Source organism: Spermophilus citellus (assembly GCF_964194105.1).
Source record: "Spermophilus citellus genome assembly, chromosome: X".
In the NCBI taxonomy this organism is placed as follows: domain Eukaryota; kingdom Metazoa; phylum Chordata; class Mammalia; order Rodentia; family Sciuridae; genus Spermophilus; species Spermophilus citellus.
In genome coordinates this window covers 70461525-70477328 of record NC_138190.1, presented here as the reverse complement: position 1 = coordinate 70477328, position 15804 = coordinate 70461525, and the positions used below count along the sequence as shown (strand labels likewise).

At 36.4% G+C, this 15804-nt stretch overlaps 1 protein-coding gene across 1 annotated transcript in view; it reads left to right on the top strand.

Annotated features, from left to right (window-relative positions):
- The window catches only part of KIF4A (kinesin family member 4A), a 137858-nt gene that overhangs the window by 45157 nt on the left and 76897 nt on the right, over positions 1 to 15804 (top strand). The window contains exons 8-10 of the mRNA XM_081278116.1: positions 9923 to 10039; positions 10662 to 10837; positions 14548 to 14609. Coding sequence (XP_081134242.1) covers positions 9923 to 10039; positions 10662 to 10837; positions 14548 to 14609 — 355 coding nt within the window. The remainder of the gene's footprint in view (positions 1 to 9922; positions 10040 to 10661; positions 10838 to 14547; positions 14610 to 15804) is intronic.

The following is a 15804-nucleotide window of genomic DNA, read 5'->3' as shown; positions in this document are numbered from 1 at the left end:
TGTTTTTGTATACGATTTGCCAGAATTTTATTGAGGATTTTTGCATCTAAATTCATTAGGGATATTGGTCTGTAGTTTTGTTTCTTTGAGGTGTCTTTATCTGGTTTGGGAATCAGGGTGATATTCGCCTCATAGAATGAATTTGGAAGTTCTCCCTCTTTTTCTATCTCCTGAAATAGATTGTGGAGTACTGGTATTAGTTCTTCTTTAAAGTTCTTGTAAAACTCTGCTGTATATCCATCCGGTCCTGGGCTTTTCTTGGTTGGTAGTCTTTTGATGGCTTCTTCTATTTCCTCACTTGATATTGGTCTGTTTAGGTTGTTTATATCTTCCTGACTCAATCTCGGTAGTTCATATGTCTTAAGGAATTTATCGATGCCTTCACTATCTTCTATTTTATTAGACTATAGGTTTTCAAAATAATTTCTAATTATCTTCTGTATTTCTGAATTGTCTGTTGTGATGTTGCCTTTTTCATCTTGTAAGCTAGTAATTTGGGTTCTCTCTCTTCTTCTCTTTGTTAGCGTGGCTAGTGGTCTATCAATCTTATTTATTTTTTCAAAGAACCAACTTTTAGTTTTGTCAATTTTTTCAATTGTTTCTTTTGTTTCAATTTCATTGATTTCAGCTCTAATTTTAATTATTTCTTGCCTTCTACTGTATTTGCTGCTGATTTGTTCTTCTTTTTCTAAGGCTTCGAGGTGTAGTGTGAAGTCATTTATTTGTTGGCTTTTCCTTCTTTTAAGGAATGAACTCCATGAAATGAATTTTCCTCTTAGTACTGCTTTCATAGTGTCCCAGAGATTTCAATATGTTGTGTCTGAGTTTTCGTTTACCTCTAAGAATTTTTTAATTTCCTCTTTGATGTCTTCTGTAACCCTTTGTTCATTCAGTAGCATATTGTTTAATCTCCATGTGATGTAGGATTTTTTCCTTTCTCATTTTATTATTGATTTCCAATTTCATTCCATTATGATCAGATAACATGCATGGTAGTATCTCAACTCCTTTGTAATTGCTAAGAGTTGCCCTGTGACATTATATATGGTCTGTTTTTGAGAAGGATCCATGTGCTGCTGAGAAGAAAGTGTATCCACTTGATGTTGGGTGGTATATTCTGTATATATCAATTAAGTCTAAATTATTAATTGTATTATTGAGCTCTATGGTTTCTTTATTCATCTTTTGTTTAGAAGATCTGTCCAGTGGTAAGAGAGGTGTGTTAAAATCTCCCATGATTATTGTGTTGTGGTCTTTTAGACTCTTGAACTTGAGAAGAGTTTGTTTGATGAACGTAGCTACACCATTGTTTGGGGCATATATATTAATGATCGTCAAGTCTTGTTGGTGTATGGTTCCCTTGAGCAGTATGTAGTGTCCTTGTTTATCCCTTTTGATTAACTTTGGCTTGAAGTCTATTTTATTTGATACAAGTATGGACACCCCTGCTTGCTTCCGGGGTCTGTATGAGTGATATGATTTTTCCTAACCTTTCACCTTCAGTCTGTGTATGTCTTTTCCTATCAGATGTGTCTCCTGTAGGCAGCATATTGTTGGATCTTTTTTTTTAATCCATTCTACTAGCCTATGTCTTTTGATTGGTGCATTTAAGCCATTAACATTTAGGGTTACTATTGAGATATGGTTTGTATTACCAGCCATATTTAGTTATGTATGTTACTTAACATGATTTGTTTTTCCTCTATGCTTAGTTTTTCCTTTACTGTACTACCTCCCGCTGTTGGTTTTCATTGTTATTTTTCAGGAAATAAACATTTTTTTAAAAAACAAATGTTTTTGGGCTGGGGCTGGGCAAGCTCAGCAGTAGTGCACTTGCCTGGCATGTGTGAGGCACTGGGTTCAGTTCTCAGCACCACATATAAATAAAAAAATAATAGATAGATAGATAGATAAATGTCTATCAAGAACTAAGAAAATATTTTTAAATGTTTTTTTAAAATATTTTTTAGTTGTAGTTGGACATTTATTTATTTATTTTTATGTGGTGCTGTGGATCAAAGCCAGTGTCCCATACATGCTAGAGGAGCACTTTACTGCTGAGCCACAACCCCAGCTCTGGAAATACACATTTTTAATGGTCCACTTTACAAAATCAGGATTATCTTCAATTATTAAACTGGTCTAGGAGCTTGAATTAGGAATAGTAGGAAATTCAAATCCTAGGTTGGATCACTATAAATGTCTAACAAGACATACCCAATGCTTCAAAAATGCACTGAAATCATCTTTATTTTTAATCTTTTTAGAATTTTCTTTTTTTCTCTTCTTTTTATTGGTGCATTATAATTATACATAATAGTGGATTTCATTGGGACATATTTGTATATGTATACAATATGACAGCATAATTTGGTCAATTTCAAAACCATCTTTAATACCATACCATCTTAATATATGGAGTTTCACATTCATTTGTTGCTACACAACTGACTGATGCAATGATGAATGTGTGCATTGAGGAATTGCCTCAAAGACTGAAGAAAAAATAATTAACCTTGATGTACAAGGTAATGTGTGTGTTAATATTTGATATATAGCACATTGTAGTGAGTTACTTAAGTGCAGTTTTTGAAATACATTTAAAATAGTGCACAACAATTTGTATTTAACCACTGAACTGTATGTAGACCATCCTTACTTATGATGATTCCACTTATGAATTTCCAACTTTACACTGGTACAAAGTAATAATGTATACAACAAAAACTATACTTCAAATTTTGAATTTGGTCTTCTCTAGGTAGCAATAGATAACTCTCTCATGATGCTGGATATGGGTGACGAGCTGTAGCTTCCAGTCGGCCACACATTCATGAGGACAAACTGATGCTATAGTGTGCTGAGTTGCTAAGCTTTGATATTTGGTAGCTTCGATGTATTAAATGTATTTCGGCTTGTGATATTTTCAACTCATGATGAGTTTAACATGACATAACCCTGTCAGGAGTTGAGAAACATTTGTACTGTCATATACATTTTACCATAACAAAAATGATATTTAGGGCTAGGCCTGTGGCTCAGTGGTAGAGTGCTTGCCTAGCGTGTGTGAGGCACTGGGTTTGATTCTCAGCACCACATATGAATAAATAAATATATAAAAAACAAATTAAATAAATGTCTATCAACAACTAAAAAAATATATTTTTAATTATATTTAAGGGCTGGGGTTGTGGCTCAGTGACAGAGCACTCACCTGGCATATGTGAGGCACTGGGTTTGATCCTCAGCACCACATACCAATAAATAAATAAAATTTTAAAAGAATTACATTTAAAGCAAAATCCAAATTACATTTTCAGAAACTTTGAAGTATCTCTGTTTCCCTAAAGTATCCCTATGATTCTAAGAAATACAATTTGACAATCACTGTCCTATAAGATAGACACTAATACCTGAGCATTACATATAAGGCCCTTTATGATTTGTCTCTAGCTGTCCTCTGACCTCATTGTTTGCCATATTCCATGTCATAACTTGCATTATACTCCTATTGAACTGCCTAAATTCTTAAAATATTGTTTCTTTCATAAACATGTGTCTTGACGTATTTTATCTGCAATACACTCTTCTTTCCTACCTTTCCCTTCTCCATCAGCATTGTCTTAGTCACCCTTCATGATTCAGCTGAAACTTCACTTCTTCTCTGGAGTGTACCTTCCCAGGTAATGTTTTCCACTCTTTCCTATGATAGCATGTTTTAACTCTACATTTTTTTCCTCTAACACTATATCTGTGATCATTTGTATGTCCATCTTTTCTTCTGTGTATTCCTTGAAAGTAGGCTTATTATTTATAAATCTTTTTATCTCTAACACTAGCTAGCACAGTTCCTAGAGAATTTTACATATTCACTAACTCTTCAATGAATAAAGATCTTGAGGTGTGGGGTGAGAAAAGTGGCAGAGTCCAGAATGAATCAGGTTTGCTATTGGTTGGGTGGCAGGTTTAGAGGGTGAGGCAATGCAAAGGAATAGTGCTGGAAGTGAAACAAGTTTGTATTGAAAGACAAATACTGTTGTTTTTAGTGATTTTGTGCTCAGTGGAGGTATTCAGTAGGCAGTCAAAGTACAGGTTTGGACATAAGGAAAGAGGTTTGGTTTGGAGATGCAGATTTAGGGAGTCATTAGCGTAAAGGTATCTATTGGGACTCTAGTTATGGATGAGATCACCCAGGTAGAGTGTATATACTAAGAAAAGACGTAAGACAGTCCCAAGAGAATACCAACATTTAGTGGGTGCATATAGAAAGAGTATCCTGTAAAATAGATGGTGAATGATTGAGAATGGCAGACATGGGTCAGGTGCAGTGGCATATGCCTGTAATCCCAGCAACTTGGAAAGCTGAGGCAAGAAGATCACAAGTTTGAGGCCAGCCTGGGCAACTTAGTGACCCCAAGCAATTTAGTGAGACCCTGTCTCAAAATAAAAAAGGGTTGGAGATGTGGCTCAGTAGTAAAGTACCCTTGAGTTCAGTATCCAAAAGAAATTAAGAAAAAGAAAAGAAAAGGAGAGAGAGAGAGAGAGAATGAGAATATGGGGGACACAGTATTTGCATGGCTCTGGAGAGGAGAATGTGAGTTCAAGAATAGTAAATTTAGATTTTCTAACAAACCCCTCTTAGGGCTAAGTGCCTCTTCTCTCTGTGGTACCTGGTGCCTCTAAGTAAACAAATTAACTTCTTCATATAGGTAGAGATTATGACCTCAACTTTGTAGCCATAATACCTACATTTGAATCCTGACTCTGCTGCTGTGTGACCTTGAGCAAGTTTCTTAATCTCTTTGTGTCCCAACTTTCATATCTGTCAAACAGGGGAAATAATGATATCTACTTTATAGGACTGTTGTAAGGACTGGATGAGTTAATATGTGTTTTTATTACTGTCATCATTATTGTCCCTTTGCAGGCACTTCAGGTTGAAGTTTCCTCCATCTTGTTATGTTATTTGTCACTTCTCCACCTGTACTCTAGAAATATGTTGAAACCTCCTGCCTACTGATATATCTTCTCCTAGGCTCTGTGATCTTGTGGGTTAGTAATTATTTTCTCCTTTTAGTGATGTCTTAGAAGGAAGAGCAAAGAAATGCTGAGGGCCAGTCTCCTGTGTTTGAGCAGAATTTCCCATGACACTGTTATTTTTATATATGAGTTTACTTGAAAACCCATTTCTGTATAGTGACATTGATTTTTTTATTGGAATTATTTGTGTAATAAGATAATTACGATCTTATTTTTTGAAAGTCTTCTATCCTTTTGTTATTTTCCCTTGTAGACTTTCTTGCCTTAGGATCACAGCTGTCTTTTTTCCTGAATTTTGGAGATTATTTTCTTAAAGACTGGAGTGCTGATGTTTGTCCATGTCCCTTGGTCCCCTTACAACCAGTTTTCCACCATTTTACTTATATAGTCATTTATTTTTTCTATGTGCATTTGAAAGCCCATTTCTTTTATTAGGCACAGTACCTTTTGGGTAAAGAAATTCCCATGAAAGTAGATAAGGGGTTTATCAGGTACTCTGCATTCGGCTCACATAACAGCAAATATCCAGATTATCCATGTTTCTGTACTCATTTGATAACTTACATGCAGATATCTCTTTATAGATCACATTTGATTTTTATCACTATCCCATGAGGTGTAAGGTAAGTATTGCCCTGTTTTATGAATAAAGTAAAGTTGCAGTATCTTGGGGTTGAAGTTGTGGCTCAGCGGTAGCGCGCTTGCCTAGCATGCGTGAGGCACTGGGTTTGATTCTCAGCACCACATACAAATAAGTGAAAATAAAAGTCCATCAACAACTAAAAAAATATTTTAAAAAAGTTGCAGTATCTTGTCTAATGTCACACACATTGCTAAGTGATAGAGGCAAGAGTTTGAACTAAGGTTCTCTGTCTTCCATTCAAGTACCATTCTCACTCTATCCCCTCTCATTGGTTGCCTCAAGTTTTATGACCCATTTGAGTCCCAGATCATTCCCTTTCTCTTTGACCAGGAAGACCATATCTACACTATAATATTACTTCAATTTTTCACCATAGTTTACTCAACCATTTTACTTGCCTTAGGCTCATATGTATTTTCATCACATATAGAGCAAGTTTCTCAGATATGGAACTATTGACAGTTTGGGTCAAATAATCAAGGTGGGAACTACCCTTGCAATGTAGGACAGTTAGGAGCATCGTTGGCCTTTACCCACTAGGTGCCAGTAGCACACATACTTCTCCATGAAGTTGTAACAAACAAATGTCTCCGTGTATTGGCAAAATCCCCTAGGAAGCAAAATTGCCCTAAGCATATAGGACTACTTCATTCCCCTCCTACCTAATTTTTCTCCCTTATTTAAAATGCAAACAAAATTTTCTATTCCATTTGTTAAACCTATTGTAATGTGCCTCCATGGTAGCTTTGAAGTTATATGTCTCTTTTAATGTAAAAACCTCCTTTATTATTTATTTGTTGCCATAGTGAACAAGCACCCAACAGTACTGAGCAGTAGTCTTAAGTCTCCTTGCTTTATGTATTTTCAGTCTTAGAAAAGAACTTCTGATCATATACTTTTACCTGGGCATTTTTCTCCATAGCCATCCTTGATCAGAATTCTTAGTCTCTGGCCTGAGATTGTAGCTCAGTGGTAGAGGGTTTGCCTAGCACATGTGAGGCACTGGGTTCAATCCTCAGCACCAAATAAACATAATAAATAAATAAAATAAAGGTATTGTGTCCATCTATTTAAAAAAAAGAACTCTTAATCTCTGCAAAAATGTTCTTTACTTCATCTTTGTCAAGAACATATCACTTTATTGCCTTAACAGCAGAAAATCAAATCCTACTTTGTGACGATTTCTTTCTAGAAAGACGTTTATGTCCCTCAGTTCCTTTTCTATTCCAAAGCACCAACTCTCTTTTATTTTATTTTATTATTTTTTAAAGAGAGAGAGAGAGAGTTTTAATATTTATTTTTTTAGTTTTCGGCGGACATAACGTTTTTGTTTGTATGTGGTGCTGAGGATCGAACCCGGGCCGCATGCATGCCAGGCAAGCGTGCTACCACTTGAGCCACATCCCCAGCCCCTCCAATTCTCTTTTAAAGAAGAAAAAAATAATGACACCTAATTTGTCCTTAAGTCTTTTTTAAAAATATCTTTATTTTATTTATTTATTTTTTTTATGTGGTGCTGAGGATTGAACCCAGGGCCTTGTCCTTGCTAGGTAAGCGAGCACTCTACCGCTAAGCCACAATCCCAGCCCCTGTCCTTAAGTCTTTTGTTTTTGTGTAGATTACAGTAGCCATAGGTTTTTCTCAGGGTCCATCTGGAATTTTATTGGCTCCTTCATGAAACTAAAGATAAAAGTTTTGGTCTACAGAAAAACCTGAGCGGTCACCTTTACATCCAGATGAGATCTGGGCCAATAAGATGGCACCATGTTCTGTTAGGCTATAAAAGGAAAGTCCTAATACAGGGGTTAGTAAAGTATTGGCAAGCAGATTTGATAAATCTCAGCAGGCTCTTTTTCCTGAGTGGAATAAATGGCTCTGCAAAATGGTATTTCTTCCAACTGGCAATAAAAGGAAAAGAAAGAGAGGGTTGCTTAAGGAAATTGTTTTTGTTTTAGATTGGGGAGATATAAGCATGTGTATAGACTGAAAAGAAGGAATTAGTGAAAGGAAAATGATTAGAAAGTCTAAGAGAAAGGGGAAAGATTGAAGGATCCCAGGTCCCAGAGAGATCATGGGAATAGAAATATGGACAGAGACAAAAGGAAGAGCCTTGAGAATAAAAGCAGCCATTTCCTCTGAAACAAAGGAAAGGATGAAGGAATGAATGTGAGGTGGGGAGAAGGAAGGTCAGGGAACCCTTGTGGATAACTAGGCTCCATAATGTATTAGGTAAAAATTAGTAGAAAGTAAAGGTAGATTTACAGTCTTGAAAATAACAAGTATTTAGGATAGCTACCATAGTGAGTTAGATTAGTCAAGTACGAATGAGGAAGAAAAGATTTGTAACTGATCAAGATTTCAGCTAAGGTCAATAGAATGCTTGCAATGGATCCAGTCCATTTGGTTATGTTATTTCTTCAGCACTGTATCCTCCAGATAGACACCTACACAGATCAGTTTAACCTATGTTGGGAATGGTGGAAGGTCTTTGATCCAGTGAGTGCTTAGGAATGGAAAACTGAAATATTTATCTAGAGGGTTCAGAATAGGTATTTTAAGGCCCAGAAGAGTCTAATCTACTGACAATAGAAGGGTCAGTAAATTGGTAGCCATAAAAGTGAAGAACAGAATCTATGAAAGATGCAGTCAGAGAGAAATGTGGGGTTTGGGATCTTATAAATGTATTTGTCTCAGGTTAAAAAGGGAGTCCAAAATATGGCTGCAAAAGTAGAAGGTAGAGTAGGGCTAACAAAAATGATACTATTTGTCTTAGTCTATTTGTGCTGCTTTAACAGGAAACCTTAGACTGAGTAATTTATATAAATAGAATTTTATTTCTCATAATTCTGGAAGCTAAGTCCAAGATCATGGCACCAGCAACATTATATTCTGGTGAGGGTATCTCCTCACTGTATTCTTCTATGGCAAAAAAAAAAGTGGAAGGGAAAAAGAAAAATAAACAGTGTTCTTATGTGGCAGAAGGGACAGAAGAGCAAAAGTCCCTCGCTAGTTGCCTCTGTCCTTTTTTATAAGGCATTAATCCCATCCACAAGGGCAGAGACCTCATGACCTAATCACCTCCTAAAAGTCCTTCCTCCCAATACAGATATATTGGGGATCAAATTTCAACATGAGTTTGGACATTCAAACTATAGCACCATTTATGTATCATTTGACTTTGGTTTATTAAATAGTATCTTATTTGATTCCCACTACCACCAAATAAGGGGGATACATTTGCCTTATTTTATTGAGGATGTTATCCAAGATCATATAGTTAGTCAGGGACAGAGCCAAGATTGCAGCCTAGGTCTATCTGATACCAAAGCCCATGTACTTAACAATTATACTGTATAGCCCTTCCCAGTAATAATGAGAACTCATGTGTTTTAAAGGGACCTCAGAGATTATTACACTGTTTGGAAAAGCAAACCTGAGAATAAAATAAAATAAAATAGAAAAGAATGTTTATCCTTTTTAAAACAGCAAGAGGAAAGGTATTCCAGTGTTATATAAAGAAAGAGCATAGGACTTGACTGAAGTCCTGGGAGTAGTGATCTTAGGCTGGGCATGGTGGCACACACTTGTATTCCTAGCAGCTCGGGAGGCTGAGACAGGTGGTTTACAAGTTCAAGGCCAGTCTCAGCAAGGCCCTAAGCAACTTAGTGATATTCCGTCTCCAAATAAAAACCAAAAAGGGCTGGGGCTATAGCTCAGTGGTAAAGCACCCCTGGGTTAAATCTTAAGTACCAAAAAAAGAAAAGGAAATCTCAGGCCCAAAACTGTTTAACCTTAGGCAAGCCAAATAATTTTGAGCTAGTTTCCTTATCTGTAAAAGGAGAAAGATAGTAAAAAACAATGACAATAAAATTGTAAAAAAAAAAATAGCTGTGCATCCAATTTCACAGCATTAGTTTAAGGATTTTGATAATGGATGTAAGAAGTAAATAACTATACAGATGATTATTGTCATAGTGATAGTTATCTGTCTACTTTGTTTCCATGGTGAAAGGGCAAGAAGTGCCAAAAGACTCAATTGTGCAAATCCAACATTTGGACATTTGTTCTTTGAACTTTACATAGAGGCACACTCAGAAAAGTTAACAGGATTAAGAAAATTCCTTAGGATTGATTACAGTATTTCTGTGGGGTCTTTATTTCTTTTTTATTTCTCAGAAGAAATGCAAGTATATGTGAGATACTTTACCAAGCAATTTAAATTTTGTTTCCTATTATTAGGTATAAATATTAATCGAGGCCTCCTGTGCTTGGGAAATGTAATCAGTGCTCTCGGTGATGACAAAAAGGGTGGTTTTGTGCCCTACAGAGATTCCAAGTTGACTCGACTTCTTCAAGGTAAGCCCAAAGTACCTCTAAAAATAAGAGAGAGTAACTGAGAATGATAGTGCTGAGCAAGCAAAGATGAGACAGGTAAAAAGCTAGCTACTGGGGCTAACACATACATAGCTGTCTAATTGATAAATAGAAGAGAGAGCTATTGGCAGTCAGGTTTCCAAGATAATGGGAAAATGTCTTCATATATGGCTTTGAGAGCCAAGAAGTCTGTAGAGTGCCAACTGTACTTAGTACTTTACACCTGAAAATGAACATGGTTAATGTTTCTTTATATAATAGTGCTGCTAAGCAGAATTCTCTGGAGAGTTAAAATCTACCTAGAGGGGGCATCCTAAGAATGTTTAATCACAATAGTGAGGCTCCTGTGGGTCAGGCCACAGTTGTTTTAACCTGATTCACTGCTGAAATAATAGTTTCTCTTGAGAATAGAGACACATACAATAGTGTTCTAAAATATGTATCATTTTACATACTAGAAATCTTAAGAGTTTTTATATTAATACAAATAAGAAATTTGTAAATATCTTAAAAATTTTGTCACCAACCCAAATGGACAGCTTGTGATTACATCCTACCTGTTTGATTTCATTCCTTCCATGATTCTTTATTGTGTTTTTTTCAGATTCTCTAGGAGGTAATAGCCACACTCTTATGATAGCCTGTGTGAGTCCTGCTGACTCCAATCTAGAGGAAACATTAAATACCCTTCGCTACGCTGACAGAGCAAGAAAAATCAAGAACAAACCTGTAATTAATATTGATCCCCAGACAGCTGAACTTAATCATCTTAAGCAACAGGTATAAGGGAATTAAAATTTTATGGGAAAAATTATGTGAGTGGAATGGTACAGCTTCTGTTTGTCATATTTTCCTCTGTCAGAATTTTAGATACGTTTGTTAAGCATTGTTAGTTTGGTGACCTCTTCAAGTAAATCCTATTAATATGTTTGCTGCACTTCTAAGATTGGAGGTAGCATTGGAGAGTTCACTGAAAAAGAAGTGAGCAGTGAGAATTGAAGCAAGAGATGTAGGCAAGGCCCAGATTCTGAAGTTCCTTATATAACCTGTTCAAGAATTTGGAAATCAGCTGGAAAGTATTAGAGCCATTTAAGGGTTTTAAATAAGAGGGTGATATGATAAAATGTGTGTGTTTTAGGGAGATAATCTCAGCAAGTATAGAGAAAGTAGATTAGAGGTGGACATGGCTAGAAGTAAGAAAAGAAATTTGGCTATTATAATAACCAGGTAAGACCTACGGCCTGAATTAAAGGCAGTAGCAATAGAGATAAAGAGAAGGAGATAGTTAGGAGGAGAAAAACAAGAAGGAACTAAAATATATAGAACTTAAGTGGTAATATTTGATGTGGGAAAATTAGGGTGAGTGGGGAGAGTTGAAATTGGTTCCCAAGTTTCTTTCTTGGACAACTGAATAAATGGTAGTGCTGATCATTGAGTCAGGGAATACAGGAGGAAAAACAAGGTCAGGTAGGAAAACTGGAAATGATGAGTTCAGTTTGGTTAATTTTGAAGTTGAATGGCTATAGGACTTGTAAGTAGAAATGTTCAAATACAGCTGGCTGTATGGGTTTGATGTAGAGATATCTTAGCTGAAGAAACCGGTTCAAGAGTCAATAGCATTAGATGGTATGAAGTAATGGACAGGATAAAATCAAAGAGTACTTGACATATTAAAGTCACTCACAAAATAATTGCTGAATGAGCAAATGAAGAAGAAAAGGCCCAAACCAGAAATCTTGGGAACATTAGCACTTAAGAAACACAGGAAGAAGACAATACAGGAAGAAGAGAAGACAACAAGAGAGATTAAAAAGCAGTAGACAGGAAGAAAACCAGTGGGGTCATGACAGCCAAGGGACAAGCATTTCAAGGAGAATTATGAGAAGTATAAACTTATAAAGTGTAAGATAAGGATTTTTAAATGTCCATTAATTCTTGTCAACAAGGAAGCTATTGGTGACCTTTATTAGAGGAAGGTCAGGGGAAGAAGAGTAGGTTGATTCAGGACAAGTGTACAGAATGGTAGGTAAGAAGTGGAGGAAAGGGCTGGGATTGTGGCTCAGTGGTAGAGCGCTTGCCTAGCATGTGTGAGGCTCTGGGTTTAATTCTCAGTACTGCATATAAACAAATAAAATAAAGGTCCATCAACAACTAAAAAAAATATTAAAAAGAACTGGAGGAAGCTGATGGTTCTTATTTCAAAGAGACATGGTAAGAAAAGGCATTAGCTAGAAATCAAGGGTCAAGGAATATAGGTTTGTTTTTAAACTATGGGAGAAAATTGCACAAGTAAAAGAAAGAACTGGGTGCAGTGGCTTATGCCTTTAATCCCAGCAATTTGGGAGGCAAGAGGATTGCAAGTTCGAGGCCAGCATGGTCTACATAGTGAGACCCTGTCTCAAACTTTTTTGAAAGTGGGAGGGCCTGTTGGTGTAACTCAGTGGTAGAGCACTTGCCTAGCATGTACAATCCCTGGATGTTAAATCTTCAGTACTGAAAAAAAAAAGTAAAAGAACTAGATAGGAGAAACTGAGAACAGAGAACAGACAAGGTCATCTTCTAAGACTGAGCAGTCAAATAAGAATAGGGGGCTTGAGGGCTGGGGTTGTGGGTCAGTGGTAAAGCACTTGCCTGGCATGTGTGAGGCACTGGGTTCAATCCTCAGCACCACATAAAAATAAGTAAATAAAATAAAGGTATTGTGTCCATTTACAACTAAAAAAAATTTTAAAACAAAAAGAATAGGGCTTAAAGTCACTCTCAGCAGAAATGGGAGAGTTAACTATGAGATGAATTTGTGGTATATGACTGGTTGTACAACAGCTCAGTAGCCCTGTTAGAGAAGACAAGAAGGCAGGAATTAGATTGATGCAGGTATAAGGGGGTGACGTTTTCTTACTTTCCAGATTATAGTACTGCTTTCACTTGAAATCAAGCATTTGCTAGCCCAATATTCACTCCCTCTCTAGCCTCCCCCCTTAGTGATTACTATTTAATCAATCTCTTTTCTTCCCTTTCCTTCTCCTTTATCTCCTTCCTCCCTAGGGGTTACAATAGAGAATATAATTAATTTATCTGTCCACAGTATCATCTGAATTATACAATACCACTCTGTCCCCCTATTTTCTTTTATGTTTATTCCATTGCCCAGAAGGCCCTTCTTCCTTTTATTCACTTATTTGCTCATTCATTTCAACAATAAGTATGTATGGAACAATATTATGTGCTGGGCACTATTCTGGGATACATTATTGAGCAAATCAACAGTTTCTACCTTCTTATTGCTTAACATGAGAGACAAACACTAAACACATAATCATATACTATTTTGTGATTATAAACTGGGATTCTATGCTATGTGAGTGTTGAACGGGGCCTTCTGTTAAATATTCAGTCTGGGGAGCCTTCCCTAAGGTAGCAACATTTGAGCTGAGATCAGAGGGATTATGTATGCAGAGAAGAAGGAAGAGAGATGGAAGGAGAAAAACCAGTATGAGAGCAAAGTATGGCAAAGAGCATGAATATTGCCCACCAGATAGCCCAGGTTCAAATCCTGGCTTTATAGCTTACTAGCTATATACTTTAGGCAAGTTGTCTGTCCCCCAGATTCCCTGTCTGCACTGGAAATAATAACAATACGTACTTTATAGGGTATTTGTGAGGGTTAAGTGAGTAATCGATGTAAAGTACTTTGAACAACACCTGGCACATAGCGAGTCCTGAAAGGGTCTGAGTTAGGATGAAGTATAGTGCATTTGGGAAACTGAAAGGATACTAGTGTGACTGGCCACATAGAAAGCAAGGAAAGTATTCTAGTATGAACCTAAAGGGAAAGCAGAAACATGACCAAGAACTCATGGACCATGTGCAAAAATGATTTTAAGCTGGGTGGGTAACATTGGTAATTTGCATTTTTAAAAGATGGTCTGGCTACTATGCGGAAATCAGGAAAGTATGATTCTGGTAAGCCAAATGCTACCAAACAGTCAATTGAGTAAAATGAAGGCTGAAAAATGTTCCATTGGCTCTAATGACATTCAGGTCATTGGTGACCTTAGCAAGTTACTTTAATGAACTAATGTGGGCAAAAATCTGATTGGAATAAATGCCTAAGCTCTACCTAAGATTTCATTGGCATTGAGTAAAATTATCTAAATGCTAATTATAGTAATTTATTTTCTTTCTTTTTTTTTTTTTTTTTTTTTTGTGTGTGTGTGTGTGTACCAGGGATTGAACTTAGGGACACTCGACCACCAAGCCACATTCCCAGCCCTATTTTTTATTTTATTTAAAGACAGGGTCTCACTGAGTTGCTTAGTGCTTCAATTTTGCTGAGTCTGGCTTTGAACTCACAATTCTCCTACCTCTGCCTCCTGAGCTGCTGGGATCACAGGCATGTTCCACCATGTCTGGCTATTTGTAGTAATATCATTGCTAAGGAATTAGTAGTTTTGGATTGGTGATTGATTATTTTTCTTTGCTTCTCTCAGGTACAACAACTGCAGGTCTTGTTGCTACAAGCCCATGGGGGCACCCTGCCTAGATCTATAAAGTAAGTTTCCTAAGATTACCTGATTGATTGTTTGATTGATTGATTGAAATGTTTAGGGTTGCACTCTAGATATAGATTAATTTTAAATGTGAGTTATAGCAGAGGCTCTTTCTCCTGATAGTTGTTTTCCTCTGTTATCCTTTTAAAGTTTCTAATAGCTTTCATTTGGTGTCACTGAAGGGAATTTACCAACCCTGCTGACTACTTTGGGCTTAGCTAGTTATCTTTGAAGCAGCCTGGTGTAATAGAAAAAGTATGGGTTTTGGTCTCAGAAATTTATGAACTTGAATGCTACTCTAGGAAGAGCTGTCTCTTCTCCCCAGTGTATTTTTTGTCTACTTAGTTATATCCACAGATACATGAATATTTATTTTGTTCTATAGGTTAACCTCCAATACTAGCATTTGTTTTATTCAAATCATTCCTGCTTTATTCATTCAGAGCAACTTCAGTTAGCTTTTTGTGTTCTTTTGCAAGTCCTCAATTTTTTGAACATTTCCACAAGATGTTCCAAACTGCATTTTTCTTACCCCAGTTCTGGAATCTTCTGAATTTCCAAGAAGCCTGGTTTCTTTTATTGGAAAATGGTGATTAGAAACTAAGAAACTTAGAAACTAAGATATGGGTGGTAGCACTGGTTGTGTTCATTATTACTGGGGTGTCTTCACTTCTAGGCTTTCTTAGCAGGTAGAACTCAGAAATATCTGCACATGTAATAACCCACACATATATACTCATCTATATTTTTGTATCTATACAGATATCTATACAGATATCTATCGATCTGTATATGTATTAAAAACAATGATAATATAGTTCTGGTTCCTTTCCAACACTACAGGATTCATTTTGGTCTTCTCCTCATTTATAAATTCTCTAACAATGAGAAATACAGTCTTATTATCTGCAATTTATTTATGTTCAATTCTAGTGTACATATAATGGTGTTTCACAATGCTAGCCCATATCCTTGTGAGATACACTTTTATGAACTAAAGTCAACATTTATGCATTTTTTTTTTGCATTTAGCAGGGTACTATTTTCTTTTTCTTTTTTTCCCCACAATATCTTTATTTCATTTTATTTATTTATTCATTTATTTATTTATTTAGTGGTGCTGAGGATCGAACCCAGGGCCTCACACATGCTAGGCAAACGCTCTACCACTGAGCCACAATCCCAGCTCCTAGCAGG